The sequence below is a fragment of the Urocitellus parryii genome, chromosome 7 (assembly GCF_045843805.1).
Source record: "Urocitellus parryii isolate mUroPar1 chromosome 7, mUroPar1.hap1, whole genome shotgun sequence".
Lineage (NCBI taxonomy): Eukaryota > Metazoa > Chordata > Mammalia > Rodentia > Sciuridae > Urocitellus > Urocitellus parryii.
Window position 1 is genome coordinate 137,644,047 of NC_135537.1, and position 16,864 is coordinate 137,660,910.

General features: G+C 34.8%; 1 protein-coding gene across 2 annotated transcripts in view; it reads right to left on the minus strand.

The window, feature by feature from the left end:
* Window positions 1-16,864, minus strand: part of Pafah1b1 (platelet activating factor acetylhydrolase 1b regulatory subunit 1) — a 79,941-nt gene that overhangs the window by 33,321 nt on the left and 29,756 nt on the right. For both annotated transcript variants that reach the window (XM_026388777.2, XM_026388778.2), the window contains exon 2: window positions 11,645-11,866. In XM_026388777.2, the coding sequence (XP_026244562.1) occupies window positions 11,645-11,676 (32 nt within the window). In that variant the 5' untranslated portion in view covers window positions 11,677-11,866. The remainder of the gene's footprint in view (window positions 1-11,644; window positions 11,867-16,864) is intronic.

Genomic DNA, 16,864 nt, shown 5'->3' on the forward strand with positions numbered 1-16,864 from the left:
TCTACAATGTTTTGTTGTTGTTGTTTTAATTTTCCTTTTAATACAACCCTCTAGAATTTCCAAATCTCAGTGAAATGAAATATGATCCTGCAGAATAAAAAGGCTTTACATAATCCTACAGAAAGTAAACAATCAAGATCCCATGGTAATCACCTTAAATATTTATTTATTTATTTGGGGGGGGGTGCTGGTGATGCACTACCAGGGAGTTCCACTTTCAGCCCTTTCTAAAAATTTATTTTAAGACAGGTACTCACACTAAGTTGCTGTGGCTGGCCTTGAACTAGTGATCCTCCTGCCTCAGTTTCCCAAGAAGCTGAGATTATAGGCATGTGTCATAACTAGCTATATTTCATTCTGTTATACTTGAAATATACTTTCTGAAACAATGAGCAATTCCATGATTTTGCTTGAATTCACAAATCAAATGTGTGTTTTGTTTACTAGTTTATCTTTTTGTCAAGTCTAGAAGGGAAAAGGCCAATATTCCTATAATACAGGATGTCATTGTTATCTGTAATAATCAGATACAATGCTTCTACTAAAATACTTAAATTTAAAATGTTCCAAAAAAAATAAGACTAATTGTAACACAAGCTAAGAATATTTAAGTCTTTCTTTGAAGGCTCAACAGACTCTTTGTAATCTTTTATCTCAAAGTAATAATTACAACTATAGTATAAGAAGTAAGAATACAGTCAATGATTATAGGTTCCATCACTACCAAACTTTTAATCCCAGCAATTTGGGAGGCTGAGGCAGAAGGATCACAAGTTCAAGGCCAGCCTGGGCAACTCAGCAAGACCCTGTCTCAAAAAATAAAAGGTACTGAGGATATAGCTCAGTGGTAAAGTACACCTGGGTTCAATCTCCAGTACAAAAATAATAGTAGTAGTAGTAGTAATAATAAAGCTTATGTTCAAAATGTATATTTTTATACTCAAAGTGAAAGTACCTGTTTTTAATAAACACTTGAAAATGAAAGGTTATGAATTATGCAGTCTTATTTCAACCTTAGTATTCAATTGATTCATGTATTTTGCTTTGATTGCTCAGTATTAATAACATCCTGATTAACATGGGTACACTGTGCAAACAGTAACTGGACTTAAACAGCTCACCTTGCAGTCTTAGGATATTTCTTCAATTAAACCAACCCAGAAGATTTTCACAAGTGGGAGAAATACCTATTTGAAAGCTGAGTCAGTAACAAGATCTGAACATTGCTCTCATTCCTTATTATAGGACCTTAAGTCTGACAAGAAGTACCCAAATCTTAAGCTAAAGCCTAACACTATTTGTCTAGCATCTAACTCAACTCTATGAACATGTGCTACTGTAGTGTATTCTCATGTACAATTTTAAATATGTAGGCAGGTGCAAATTTTCACTTTCTTTTGCAAAGGCTGGGAAGAATCACTTTCTAATCAATACTAAATATATACAACATTCAAATACATGCACAGTAGAAATCCATGTACTTCAATCAACTGACATTAGTTTTAAAGAGGAAAAAAAGCTTAAAATATATTATTACACTCATGAAACAGCATGGAGGAACCTTAAATGCATATCCTCTAAGTCAAAGAAGCCAATATAAAACGGCTATATACATCCTGTGTAATTCCAAATTTCTAGAAAAGACAAAAACTATGGAGATTAGTAATAATATCAGAAGCTGTTCAGCTTGGGGAGAAGAAAAAAAAAGGATGAATAGGTAGAGTTCCAGGAATTTTAAGGGCAACAAGTATTCTGAATAATACTATAATGGTGGACATAAAACATTATGCAGTCACTAGTCAAAACCCACAGCAGAATTGGGGATATAGCTCAGGTGGTAGAGTGCTGCTGCCTAGCATGCATGAGGGCCTGGGTTCAATCCCTACTACTGGAGTGGGATAACAATGACAACAAAACAAAGACTATACAACACAAAGAGTAAACTACATATTTTAGTTAATAATGATGCTTTAATATCAACTTGTCAATTATAACAAATATATCACATTAATGCAAAATGGTAACAGTAAAGAAATTTTGGGGAAAAACAGAAGGATTAGGATATGGGGAGTAATAATAGGATTCTCCTCTAAACTATTTTATCCCATTCTCCAAATTTAAATTTTTTTTTTTTTGGTAAAATGATTTTTAAGTTTGTTTAGAAGAAAAAAAATTTTACAAAAGAAAATTTTTAAGACAAAAAATTAGGAAAACATTATCAGATATTGAAATTTATTATACAGCTATAATAATTTAAAATTTGTAAGTCTGGTTCCTGAAAACACAAATCTAAATCCTAATATAAGGCTCTGGAAAAAGGTGCTTTTAGATTAACTGGGAAAGGACCACTCAGTAAATGTTTGGACAAATGCTTCAAGGGAAAAGCAGCTGGATCTCTTCCTCATACAGTCCACAAACATCAATTCCTTATGTCTAAGACATTGTAAAAATAAATAAAAGCAGAAGAATGCTTTAGGAAAATAAAAATGAATATTTATGTAACCATGATTAAGGAATTATTATCCAAAGTCTGATTCTAATAGTCAAGGAAACGACATAACTTTCACTACATGATACCTACTTGTAGCACAAAAGTCCTCCTAGAATCAAAAAAAATGTAAACACTTTAAAGGTAAAAGAAATATACATAGCAAGGCCACAAACAAGCGATTGACAAGAAAAAACAAATAGCAATACATCCACACAAAACTTTAAGCTCATAATAACTTTAAAATACTTGCAGTTCAGATTTATTACTCATGTACTTCATATAAGACTTCAAGCCAAGCATTTCACATACATTATATTTAATCCTCATTATTCTAAAAAGTATTCCCTGTTAATCTAAATTACTTAAAAAAGTGAGCTGAGAAAATATTTCTACCACAAAAGTAATGCTGAGGGCTGGGGATACAGCTGAGTTGGTAGAGTGCTTGCCTTACAAGCACAAGGCCCTGGGTTCAATTCCCAGCACCACAAAACAAAACAAAAGTAATGCTGATGCTGAATTGTCTGTAGATGTGATATGAAAATATCTCTTTTCTTTTTCAAGAAATCTGTTCCAATTTTTCTTATGTTAAAAACTATTATATTTTTTCCTAATTAAAATCACATTTCAAATAGTTCTAGCTGTTCTGCTTATAAGTTTATGAATAGGTGACATCTAGCACAAGAGATCAAAAAACTGGGTGCTAAGCCACAGTCTTGATCATTTGCTTTTAGTTCCAGTTTCTAGGATTATGTGTTTATGTGACTTTATAAGATATATTCCAAGAGGTGGAGTTATTAGGTCACAAATAATTTTACTTTAAGTAACAAATACTGGGCTGGGGATGTGGCTCAAGCGGTAGCGTGCTCGCCTGGCATGCATGCAGCCCGGGTTCGATCCTCAGCACCACATACAAACAAAGATGTGTGTCAACCGAAAACTGAAATATTAAAAAATCCTTTCTCTCTCTCTCTCTGTTTAAGAAAAAAAAAAAAGTAGTGACATTAAAAAAAAAAGTAACAAATACTGCCATAATATCTTCCTAGAAAATTACAATTCCCTTTCCTTAACAGACACTATACTCTCCTTCCTAGAAGCATCTACTTTTTTTTAAAAATTTTATATCTTTATTTTTATGTGGTGTTGAGGATCGAACCCAGAGCCTCGCACATGCTAGGCAAGTCCTCTACCGCTGAGCCACAACCCAACCACAGCATCTACTTCTTTACACTAGTATAAATGATCTGAAATCAAAATATTTTTCTTTTCTTTTCTTTTTTGGTGGTGCTTGGAGACTTGAACCCAGGGCCTTTACATGTGAGGCAAGCATTCTACCAACTCAGCTATATCCCCAGCCCCAAATAACTTTTTTATAGTAATTTATTTCAACCTATTGGCTTCATTACTATCTAAAATTGTAAGTGCACCAAGTCATGTCTTGTACCCTAGATCTCAAATATTTGTTTTTATTTAATTTTATCTTGTTTACAGCCATTGCTCTAGATATCTGCAATTTTGATTATCGTTAAATGTATTCTGTAACTTCATATCATCTAAAAAACTGAAAGTGTCCTATATATTTTAAACACTTAAGACAAAGTCCAGTGTTTCTAATTTCTCTTTAGTTGTAACTCTTGTAACTACTTTGTACTACTCTCATTTAGTATATAATTATCCACCTTGTCCACAAGTATATGTTAACAAAAACTTTTCTGAAAACCAAGTATATTGTGGGCCCAGCACTTATTCAAATGTCCAAAAAGTTGCCTTGACAAGGACTAGGAGCCAAGAAGAGAGATTTCTTCTTATATGCTTTTATATAGTTTGTCATTCCCATTGGCCTATGATAAAATACACTTATGAAAAAATAGGGGCTGGGGTTGTGGATCAGTGGTAGAGCACACGCCTTGGACATGTGAGGCACTGGGTTCAATCAGCACTACATAAAAATAAAGGTATTGTGTCCATCTACAACTAAAAAAAATATTTAAAAAAAAAAAGAAAGAAAAAATTTAAAGAAAATAGAATCTGTTCTACTTATTCTTTACAAATTAAAGATGGGTTAGTATAGAGGCTGGAGCGGTGGCTCAGTGGCAAGAGTGCCTGCCTATCATGTGTGAGGCACTGGCTTCGATTCTCAGCCTCACATATAAATAAATAAAAGTCCATTGACAACCAAAAATTATTAAAAAAGGAAAAAAGAAAAAGATTAGTATAACTTAAAACTGAATGTCAAACTCACTAGCATATAGCCTCTTTTCCTGTTATACAACTCATTCTTTCAACTCAACAATACAATTCATCAAACACTTGAGACTCAACTCATTTAAAGCCACTCACTTATTAGGTTTTAGTTCTCTTATCAATGTTCATTCTGGCTTTCTAATAAACTTTGACAGAGAAAAAAAAATGTTAGCAAATAATTGCCTAGCAGCTGCAATTTGGAGTATCCAAAAGTACAATACCACTAATCTGGCATCAGATCCTTCTGATGGCAGTATACATCTAAATCACCATCTTGGGCTGGGGATGTGGCTCAAGCGGTAGTGCGCTCGCCTGGCATGCGTGCGGCCTGGGTTCGATCCTCAGCACCACATACAAAAACAAGGATGTTGTGTCCGCCGAAAACTAAGAAATAAAAATATTAAAAAATTCTCTCTCTCTTAAAACAAAATACTGTTAAAAAAATAAAAAAAAATAAATCACCATCTTAAAAATCAATCTGATGGGCTTAGATTGTAGCTCAGTGTAGAACACTTGCCTACCATGTATAAGGCACTGGGTTCAATTCTCAGCACCACAAATAAATAAGTAAAATTTAAAAGTCCATCAAAAACTTAAAAAAAAGACAATCTAACCATACAAACTTTAGTCCCACCTACTTTTTAAGTCCTACCAATCCCTCAAATGTCAAAAAAGAATACACAGCCCTTCAAAACATTCTGCATCCTACTGACTGAAATGAATCTTTCTTTTCTGGTTCTGTGACTTTATATTTATAGTACTACACATCTCTCTTTCTTACAACAGATTTGAAACTATTTGAGGAAAAATTGAATGTACAAAAATGACATCTCCCACATTTTAATGTTCTCTGGATGAATCTAGAAACCATATAGAGGGGCTGGAGTTGTGGCTCAGTGGTAGAGCACTTGCCTTGCATGTGTGAGGCACTGGGTTCAATTCTCAGCACTGCATATAAAGTAAAGAAATGAATAAAATAAAGGCCCACCAACATCTAAAAAAATATTTTAAAAATGAAACCATATAGATACTTTTTTTTTTTTTTTTTTTTTTAATATTTATTTATTTTTTTTTTATTCTTGGCGGACACAACATCTTTGTTGGTATGTGGTGCTGAGGATCGAACCTGAGCCGCTCGCATGCCAGACGAGCGCGCTACCACTTGAGCCACATCCCCAGCCCCATATAGATACTTAATGCAGCTGTGTTTCTTCATCCCAAAGGTGATATGAAATCAATGTGTTATGTAATCAATAATATCTCAGAATAAAAGGGGGAAAACCCAAACTATAAATCAATGGAAATATGGAGAATGTCACATAGAAAACCTGTCTATAGGTCAAAAAAGATTTAAGAAAAAAGCCAAGAGATTTAGCTTCATACATACTGTTCAGAATTAGCTAAACATTTAATTATTAGATAAACAATAGATTATCCTGAAAAAAGGCTTGAAGATCACTTTATGAAGGTCACTTTACCCAGAGAAGGAGTTGCCAGAGAAAAAGCAACACACCCTAGAGCAAAAGGTAGCACGCTTGCCTGGCATGCGAAGGGCGCTGGGTTCGATTCTCAGCACCACATACAAATAAAAATGAAGATGTTGTATCCATCGAAAACTAAAAAAATTAAATATTGAAAGAATTCTCTCTCAAAAAAAAATGTGGCAGAAAGGTGTTCTAAAGAAAGCACGCCCAATTCAAGCTATTTCATTAGATTCTTCCCCTCAGATCAAAATGTCCTCAAAGATGATTAGTAAGAAGGAATAATACAACACTGGGTTCAAATAAATTTTATTAAGAGGGGAGGAGGGAAAACAACAAAGCAAAGAGAGAAGAAAGCATGCTTTAGACGGGAAGAATGGCCCAAGGAAGCAAAAATTTACAGATAAATATACTTTCAAAGAAATCAAAGGTAATATCAAACTAATGATAAAAATAAAAATTCAAAAGGATATTATATATATATATATATATATATATATATATATATATATATATAAATAAATAAAAGGAAATATCCCCCAAAATAACCAATTCTTTAGCAGGAAAAAAGTTACACCACAACCAAGAAACTGATTCAGAATGTATTACACTCAAAATCTGGCTTGGTAAAATTTACTTTTGATTTACACAATACATTTGCCATATAAAATACTGAAAGAATACTGTCACAAATTTCTTTTGTTTTACCTTCATCCAGTATCATTCTTCTGCTCAGAAGCAACCACTGTTAACATTTTAGTGTGTGTCCTAAAATGGTATAGGTATTTATCTATACATGTACATAGATGTATCTACACAGATATAAGCAGAAAATAAATAAGTGCATATGTGGTACGCATGCGTGTTTGGGAGAGTATTTAAATGTGTCATATCTTTTTCATACCATCTTATTTAGCAATCTGATTGTTTCACTTAACAATCGATCTTAGAGTTCATTTTCTATACATATGTATAAATATACCACATTCTTTTTAACTGCTTTACAATATTCCCACAAGATTTATATATTATATTTAATATACCCTTCTGAAGGATGAATTTTTTAGACTGCTAACAGTTTCTCACAATTACAAACAACTGCAACAAACATCTTTTCACATAGTTATCCCTAGAGAAATTTCTACACACTTGCTGAAAAAGTTCTTTTTGAAAGATGAATCAAGGAATGTGCATGTTCTAATGGTACCTCTCTACACAATGTGCAACCAGAGAACTGAAATGCTGCACTCCATTTGTGTACAATGAATTGAAATGCATTCTGCTGTCATGTACAAGTAAGTTGACAACAACAAAAAAAGAATGTGCATGTTAAAAGATATACAGGGGCTGGGGTTGTGGCTCAGTGGTAGAGTACTCGCTTAGCATGCACAAGGCACTGGGTTTGATCTTCAGCACCACATAAATGTAAAATAAAGATATTGTATCTACCTAAAACTCAAGAAGAAATATTAAAAAAAAAAGATATAGCCAAATTAACCTTTAAACAAACTAACAAGAGCTGGGGATGTGGCTCAAGTGGTAGCGCGCTCGCCTGGCATGCGTGCTACCATATACAAACATCTTTGTATATGGTAGCACGCATATACATTCTCTCTCTCTCCTTCTCTCTCTCTCTCTTAAAAAAAAATAACATTAAACAAACTAACAAGCTGGGCATAGTGGTCCACTCCTATAATTGCAGCTACTTGGAAAACGGAGGCAAGAGGATCACAAGTTCGAGGCCAGTCTGGGGAACTTTGAGAATCCTTGACTAAAAATTTAAAAAGACCTAAGGAGCCAGGCACATTGGCACACACCTGTAATCCCAGGTGCTCATGGGGCTGAGTCAGGAAAAGTGTGAGTTCAAAGCCAACCTCAGCAACGTTGCAAAATAAAAAAATTTAAAAAGGGGTGGGGATATGGCTCAAGCGGTAGCACGCTCGCCTGGCATGCATGCGGCCCGGGTTCGATCCTCAGCACCACATACAAACAAAGATGTTGTGTCCACCGGAAACTAAAAAATAAATATTAAAAAATTCTCTCTCTCTCTCTCTCTTTAAAAAAAAAAGGGGGGTTGGGGATGTAGCTCAGTAGTAGGGTCCCCCTGGGTAGAAAGAAAAGGACAGGAAAGGAAAGGAAAGGACAAGACAGAACTATTTAAATACTTTTAATGCATTATGACAGCAAATAAAGCCTATCTGATTTCTACTTTTTTGGAATTTAAAATTTTCTTTGTAGCTTAATACATGAAACTTTTGTAAATACATGAAAATATCTGGAAAAATATATATAATATACAGAGGTAATGTTGGCTACATCTCGAATGTAGGATTGTAAAGTTTTGGTTAGGGTAAGGGGAATTGATGCTTATATTTTGACATGTACTACTTTTTGAACTAAAAATCAGAAAACTGGTTTTGCCTCTGTTACTCGTCATGAAACCAGATTAATTTTAATTTCTCCTCAATTTATCTATAAAGGTATTTGTCATATCCACAAAATTTTTTTATATTAGTCATGCCTGTAGGACCCAGAACAATAAGAGCATAGAAGGTAAATAGCACACACTGTTAAGCTGAATCATATTTAATTGTACTGCTTCAGTGATCTCTTTCCTTCTTGAAGTCAAGCGTGGTGGCTCATGCCAACAAGTCAGGAAGGCTGAGACAAAAGGATGGCAAGGTCAAGACCAGCCTCAGCAACTAAGTGAAACCCTGGCTCAAAACATAAAGGGCTGAGGATGTGCTCAGTGGTAGAGTGCCCCTGGTACCCCCCCCCCAAAAATCATTCTCATTTCTACCTCAATGATAGCTCAAAGGATTTTACACATCAATTACTACCCAATCTCTTATAAATGCTACAAATGTTACCAAAAAAAGAAAAAAAAAATCAATTAAGGTATCAAAATATACCATATTTCCACGAAGTATATAAACATTTGTTTCCTCCTATTACAGTAAATACACATTCATACTATTTTCAGAAATGGGAGGAAAAAGATTCACCTTCTATTTTTACTAAAAACTAGACAATCTATTTCCCAGATTTACAATGAAATCCTATTATAACACAAATTTTTGTTGCTTGATAAACACTTCTAAAGGGATGGGAATATAGCTGAGCAGTATAGCTCACACAAAAAAAAAAAAAAGAAAGAAAGAAAAATATAAGAACTCATGAGTTCATACCAAAAATGAAAACACTACTAAATAAAAGGGGGGGGGGGAGGCCCCTGGCTTATAGTAAAATGATAAGTGCTGAATGGTAATTGTGGAATGAATGGTGGCATTAGAAAATCATTACTTGGGGGGATAGTAGACAATAGGACAGACAGCAGAATACATCAGACACTAGAAAGGCAATATGTCAATCAATGGAAGGGTAACTGATGTGATACAGCAATTTGTATACGGGGTAAAAGCGGGAGTTCATAATCCACTTGAATCAAACCGTGTAATATGATGTATTAAGAACTATGTAATGTTATGAACGACCAATAAAAAAAAAAAAAAAAAAAAAGAAAATCATTACTTTGCAACCACTGTACTAAAGACTGGCTCAAGCAAGATTCACCAACCGATATTAAGTCTAGGAGGAAATATCGATGGAAGAAAACCAGAAGTTCATGTGGTCTTAAAGTATTTCCTCACTTATGCAAAACATAAATCTAACCACGAGAAAACAAATGACAAATCCAAAATGAGGAACACGCTGTTAATAAAAATTCTCTTCAAAAATATCAATGTCTGGACTGGGATTGTGGCTCAGTGATAGAGTGTTTGCCTCACATATGTGAGACACTGGGTTCAATCCTCAGCACCACATAAAAGTAAATAAATTAATTAAAGGTATTGTGTCCATCCACAACTAAATTTTTTTTAAAAATCAATATCATAAAAGACAAAGGCTGAGTAAATGTTCCAGAATAAATAAGACAAAAGAGACAGAACAATGAAATGCAACACTTGATCCTGGATTGGATGGTGTACTAGAGAGGAAAAGAAATGCAATGTGCAACATAATGGCCAGGCCTAGTGATCCACACTTGTAATCCCAGCTACTAGGGAGGCTGAGGCAGGAGAATTAAAAGTTCGAGGCTAGCCAGAACAATTTAGAGGAACACTGTTGTAAACTAAAATAAAATAAATGGAGGAAGGTGGGTATGTTATGGGATCAATTGACAAAATTGGAATAAAAAATAGATTAAATGAAAAAATTTGTCAACATTAAATTTACTGAAAACACTAAATGTATTGTGGTTTTATAGAAGAAAACCTTAATTTTAGGAACTGAATAATGAAGTATCTGGGGATCTTTGCATAAGTAACTTAATCTCAAATATTTAAGGGAAAAAACTATTGTGTAGCATACTTTACACACACCCTTATGAAGTAAACATGTGAAGTAAATGGTATGAAATGCTAACAATAGGAAATATATAAAACATAATAAACAATCTCTGTAATAATTTTGTAACTTTTATAATAAATTTAAAAATATTTCCAATTAAGGCTGGTATTGTAGATCAGTGGTAGAGTACTTGCCTTGCATGTATGAGATACTGGGTTTGATCCTTGGTACCACATAAAATTTTTTTTAAAAATCTGAATTTTCTCCCCCATATTCTTTACCTAGAAATATGGAATGCTATAAAATACTAAAAAGTATGGAATGTCCTAAATAACAGTGGTTAAACTACTTCACACCTGTCTCATTAATGCATTTGCATTTACTATCATATTTGCTACCTCACAAAGTCCAAATCCTAATAGCCTTTGAATGATAAAAGATAAAAAAACACAAGAAAGCAAAGGAAAGGCATTGTCAATAACAAAACATGGTGCTAGGCTTTGTGGCATATAACTAAAATCCTAGCAATTCCGGCAACTTAAGAAGATGAAACAGAAGGATTACAAATTCAAGGCCAGCTGTCTCAGCAATTTAACCAGACCCTGTCTGAAAATAAAAAATAAAAAAGGCTGAGGATATAGTATATAACACCATGGTCAGGGTGGGAGTAATTTCTCTTTTATTTTTCTAAGACATGGATTTAAGGGAAAAAAATTAGAGATATGAAGCATTTATCTTCCTGTGAACATAATTTATTTAAAAGACAAGTTTATCCCTGAGTTCAATCCCCAGTACCATTCCAAAAAAAAAGGGGGGGGGTTAGGATAAGACTTATCAACTAACTTGCTTATTTATTTTGCTTTAAACTTAATCATTAAAAAAAATCACATTAAGTAAATAATGTTATGTTAAAGGAAGACCCAGGTGTAAGATCAAACCACACTGCCAAACCAATAGGTACACACTGGTTTAAAAAAAAAGTTTTAATCTTAAACCTCCCAAATCTGTATTTTAATTTACTACTCTGTCTCTTATGAAAGAATTTTTTTCTTAACATCACACACACAAAAAAGAAACTTACAGTTCATCTCGTTGTCTCTGGGACAGCACCATTTTGGCTGTTAATGTCAAGCTTATTTGATATAGTGGTATGTCCCTCCTTCAGGAAATCAAAAGGCTTTGTAATCCCTGGGTTTATAATTAACTATGCCACTAAGTGGCTTCCACACAGGGGAAAATGATTCTTTTATAAGTGAATCCAACCAGTAACCAGGAGATATTCAACAAGTAAGGTTCATTCCACCTAAGGAGAAAAAGAAAAAGAAAAAAATAACATTATTTTTTCACTTAAAATTCAAATTATTTCTAAATTACTAATTGCAGCACACATTTTCAAAGATGAAGTTTACTGTGTTTTTTATTGGTTATTTTTAGTTACACATAACAATAGGATTCATTTTGATATATTATAAAAGCATGGACTATATTCTTATTCAGTCCCCAGTAATTTCTCTTTTCCTCCCCTCCCCCCAATCCCTTCCCTTTATTAATCTTTCTGCTATTTACTTATAGTTTTTTTTAAATTAGTGTCTTATGGATGTTAATGAATTTTAGATTTTTCAACATAAAATAAAAATATATGCCAAAATATGTAGTATTTTATATTACCTTCAATATTTACTTAATGATACAAACTGCTTAATCTATGTTAAAATGTAGCCTACATTTACCTATTCCCATCCTTGTCAACTGTCAAATATACTTAATCTAAAATATTAACATATAGAGAAACTCAGTGGTAGAGAACTTGCCTAGTATGTGTGAGGCCCAAGGTTTCATCCCCAGAACCACAAAAAAATAAAAATAAAAAATACAAACAAAAACAACAACAAAAAAAACCTGCTCTAGAAGATTATAATTTTACCTTAAAGACAAAAATCTATAATTTACAAAAAAGGTAATATAAAAAGCAAAAGAGGGCTGGGTTTGTGGCTCAGTGGTAGAGCGTTTGCCGAGTATGCATGAGGCACTGGGTTCTCAGCACCCCATGTAAATGAATAAAATAAAGGTCCATCAATGACTAAAAAAATATATATTTTTTAAACCTGGAGATAAAGATTTCATAAACTGTACAGAAATCAAATTATGCCAGCCATAACTGAAGTGATCTTCAGGATTAACAATTAGCCACCAATAACAGCCTTAGATTGGCTGGTATTTATAACAGAAATAAACTGCTTAGCAATCTTATGCTCTCTTAACCAATGCAATTTAAATCAAAAGACAAATTTAATTCATTTTATTTTGTGTCCCTCAGAGGCATGTGTTTAAAAAAAAAAAAAAAAGAAAGAAAGAAGGAAAGAACTACCCTAGATTCTCAAGCTTACATAGCACTTCCCTCTAATCTAGCTTTTGGATAATATTACTTAACATTTCAGAGTCCTTATTTGATACACTTATAATACCATAAAGTCAGTTTCCATACTGTATCTAAAAAGTAGTAATCAACTAAATTAAGGTAAATTTGTGAGAAAAATCAAGAAATTATATTCTTTTATAAATAAACATTCTTCAGGACAGGGGTGCTTCTACCCATGGCTACTGAGAAGTAAGGCAGGTTTTCTAGAGCCCAGGAGTACAAGTCTGTACCTTAAAAAAAAAAAACAAAACAAAAAAAACCTGGGCCCAAGAGTGCAAGCCTATAATTCAAGAAACTCAGAAAGCTGAGGCAGGAGGACCCCAAGTTCAAGGGCCTAAGCAACTTAGTAAGACCCTGTCTCAAAGTCAAAGAAATAAAAAGGGCTGGGGACTTGGTTCAGTAGTAAAGTGTCCTTGGGTTCAATCCCCAATAATAAACAAACAAACAAACAAACAAAAATACTGGGCACTGTGGTATATAATAATTCCAGCTACATGGAAGGCTGAGGCAGGAAAATGGCAAGTGTGAGGCCAGCATGGGTGGGCAACTTAGCAAGACACTGTCTCAAAATTAAACAATAAAAAGGGATGAGAGGGTGTGGTTAAGTAGTGGAGTACTAGCCCAGCATACGCAAGGACCTTGTTCCAATCCCCAGTTGGGGGCGGGGGATAAAATCTCCTAAAAATTTAGATTGTCTTGTTATACAAAAACAGAGGATATTTCCACTAGATTTAGGAAATGTATGTGAGATGGTTTTATTTAAGCAGATTTCTGGCATATATAAAATTCAGTCATCAGGGACACTTTAAACCAGTAGGACAAGGGGTGGTGGCAAAGCTATAATCCCAGTAACACTGGGTAGCTGAGTCAGGAGAAACACAAGTTAAAGAGCAGCCAAGTCCTGAGCAATGTGGTGAGACCCTGACTCAAAATAAAAAATAAAAAGGGGGCTGTGGATGTGGCTCAAGGGGTAGAGCGCTCGCCAGGCATGCGTGCGGCCCGGGTTCGATCCTCAGCACCCCATACAAAGATGTTGTATCCGCCAAAAACTAAAAAATAAATATTAAAATTCTCTCTCTCAATAAAAAAAAAGAATTAAAAAAATAAATAAATAAAAAGGCTGGGGATATGGCTCAGTGGTAAAGCATCCCTGGGTTTAATCCACAGCACGCCCCCCCCCCAAAAGGAAATCATCCTCCAAGTAAAATAAAAGCATAACAAATAACTTGCAGGACTACCCATCAAGAGAACATACCATACTGGGCGAAGTGTCACATGCCTATAATCCCACTAGCAGGCTTGGGGGCTGAGGCAGAAGGATCAAGAGTTCAAAACCAGCCTCAGCAAAAGCAAGGCACTAAGCAACTCAGTGAGACCCTGACTCTCTGACTCTAAATAAAGTACAAAATAGGGCTGGGGGTAGGGCTTAGTGGCTGAGTGGCCCTGAGTTTCCCAGTAACACCCCCCCCCCCGCCCCGAAAAAGAGACAATATCATGGGAAGGGAAAATAGGATCATTCTTGGGTGCAATTCTCATGTCATGCCTGTGCCAGGCACTGCTCCAGTTACTAGAAATATAATGGTAATTTCCAACATTACAAAAAAGAACGTCAAAAAGAAAACTGAGAAAGCAAACTATAGTTTTAAATATGATCCCTGAGTCAAAAAGTGAGATGCTCCCAGTGGCAGGTGTTGATTTGAAGAAAGTTTTCTCCATTAAGCAATTCTAATACATATAAGCAGGAATTTATTTTTGTTTTCAATGATTCTTTCAACCAGAAGTTTAGCTAGCAAAAAATGACAACTGAAAAAGCTAACACTACCACTCCACCTAAACACAGAGAAATATGATTCATGTCAGTAATAGTGGAATCAAAACCAAACACAATGGATAATCTAAAAACACAACAGACAACCCATTGGTATTTAACACACCCAATCAAACCTCACTTTTCTAAGTACTAATTGTCATGAAAACAAAGCATCTAGGGATTCATACACACTGAAAAAGAACATGGTAGGGTAAGGATCATCTGATGGTGTTGGTTATCTAAACTACAGTTTTCTATTACCTGAGACAATAGTAATTCACTGATAAGCGAATTCATCATATGAATTAATAGTAAAAAAGAGACATGGCAAAAATCCCTGCTTGGATCAGGAAAGTATTACTATATTATTATAGAGTCCAACTTAATATGGAGTTCTAGTCATAGAAATAAACACAAAAAGTGCACTAAAATAGCAGGATTACTGAAGAATAATAAAACCAAAATATAAAATTAACAAACATATAGAACACTTACTATGTGCCAAGCATTGTCTTAAAACACCAAGTTTAATGGGTCATTACAATCAAGAAACAGGAAATTAAAACGTGTGAGCAGTGTGAAATTAACAAGTGATAAACTAACAAGTGTTGACTCAGAATGAAGCTAAGCAAGTAAGTAGGATATAGAACAAAAACAATTTATCCAAAGGTCAAGAAGAAGCCATTATATAAATTTTTTAGAAAAATCTCTTTAGGCAGGGACCATGCCTAAAATCCCAGCTGAAGTTTCCACTAGGAAGGTGTACAAACAAGCCAGTTCTGAAGAGAACTAATCTAAAATAAAATGGTTTGACAATTTTTACTTAGATGTGGTAAATGGAGACATAGCAATGGTTGAGATGACCTAGGAAGAATTTGCAGAGCAAGTTGAGCAGAGGGTCAAGCCTAGAACCAGGGACAGCAACACCAATACTTACCATCTTATCTACAATTAGGGCTAGGATTAGCTGGCGCCCTGGGTCCAATCCCCAGTGTCAAAAACAAAAATATAGGAAGAAGGAAAGAAGGCAGGCAGGCAGGCAAAAACAAAAACAAAAAACTTTTTGTCTGGGTAAGGAGGCACATGCCTGTAATCCCAGAAATTTAGGAGGCTGAGGCAGGAGGAGTACAAGTTCAAGGCTAGCCTCAGCAATTTAGAATGGCCCTAAGCAATGCAGTGAAATCTTATCTCAAAATAAAAAATAAAAAAGGGCTGGGGATGTAGTTCAATAAAGTAGCCCTAGGTTTAATCCCCACTACCACGAGGAAAAAAATATTTGTACGTAGGGCTGTGCTATGGTATAACTCAGCAGTAACATACATGATTCCCCAGCACTGCAAAACAAAAACAAGGGGCCTGGGGATGTGGCTCAAGGGGCCTGGGGATGTGGCTCAAGCGGTAGCGCGCTCGCCTGGCATGCATGCGGCCCAGGTTCAATCCTCAGCACCACATACCAACAGAGATGTTGTGTCCGCCGAGAATTAAAAAAATAAATAAGTAAATATTAAAAAAAAAAAATTTAAAATCTTCAATTGGGCTGGGGTTTGTAGCTCAGTGGTAGAGCACTTGTCTAGCACATGTGGGGCACTGGGTTCAATCCTCAGCACCACATAAAAAATAAATAAATAAAGGTATTTTTTAAAAAAAGAATTTTCAATTGGTTCTGAGAACAAAAAAGGTTACACAAAAAATAGAAGACTGTGGAATGAGATGGACATCATTACCCCAAGTACATGTATGAAAACACAAATGGTGTGACTCTGTGTACAACCAGAGACATGAAAAATTGTGCTCTATGTGTGTGTTATGAATTGAAATACAAGATAACAAATCAGAATGAATGAATGAATGAATGAATCAGGAGAGAATGTCACAAAAGCCAAGGCAGTGTTTCCAGGGGAGGCAATCAACAGTATCCAAAGCCATCCAATTACCCAGCAAAATAAGGTTAAGGTGGGTTGGCTGTATTCATCATAGAGCTCACTAATAACACAAATGGATTCAGTAAAATGGCAGGGAAATGAGGAGTTGTGGGTATAGCTCAGTGGGAGGGTGCTTGCCTAGAATGTGTG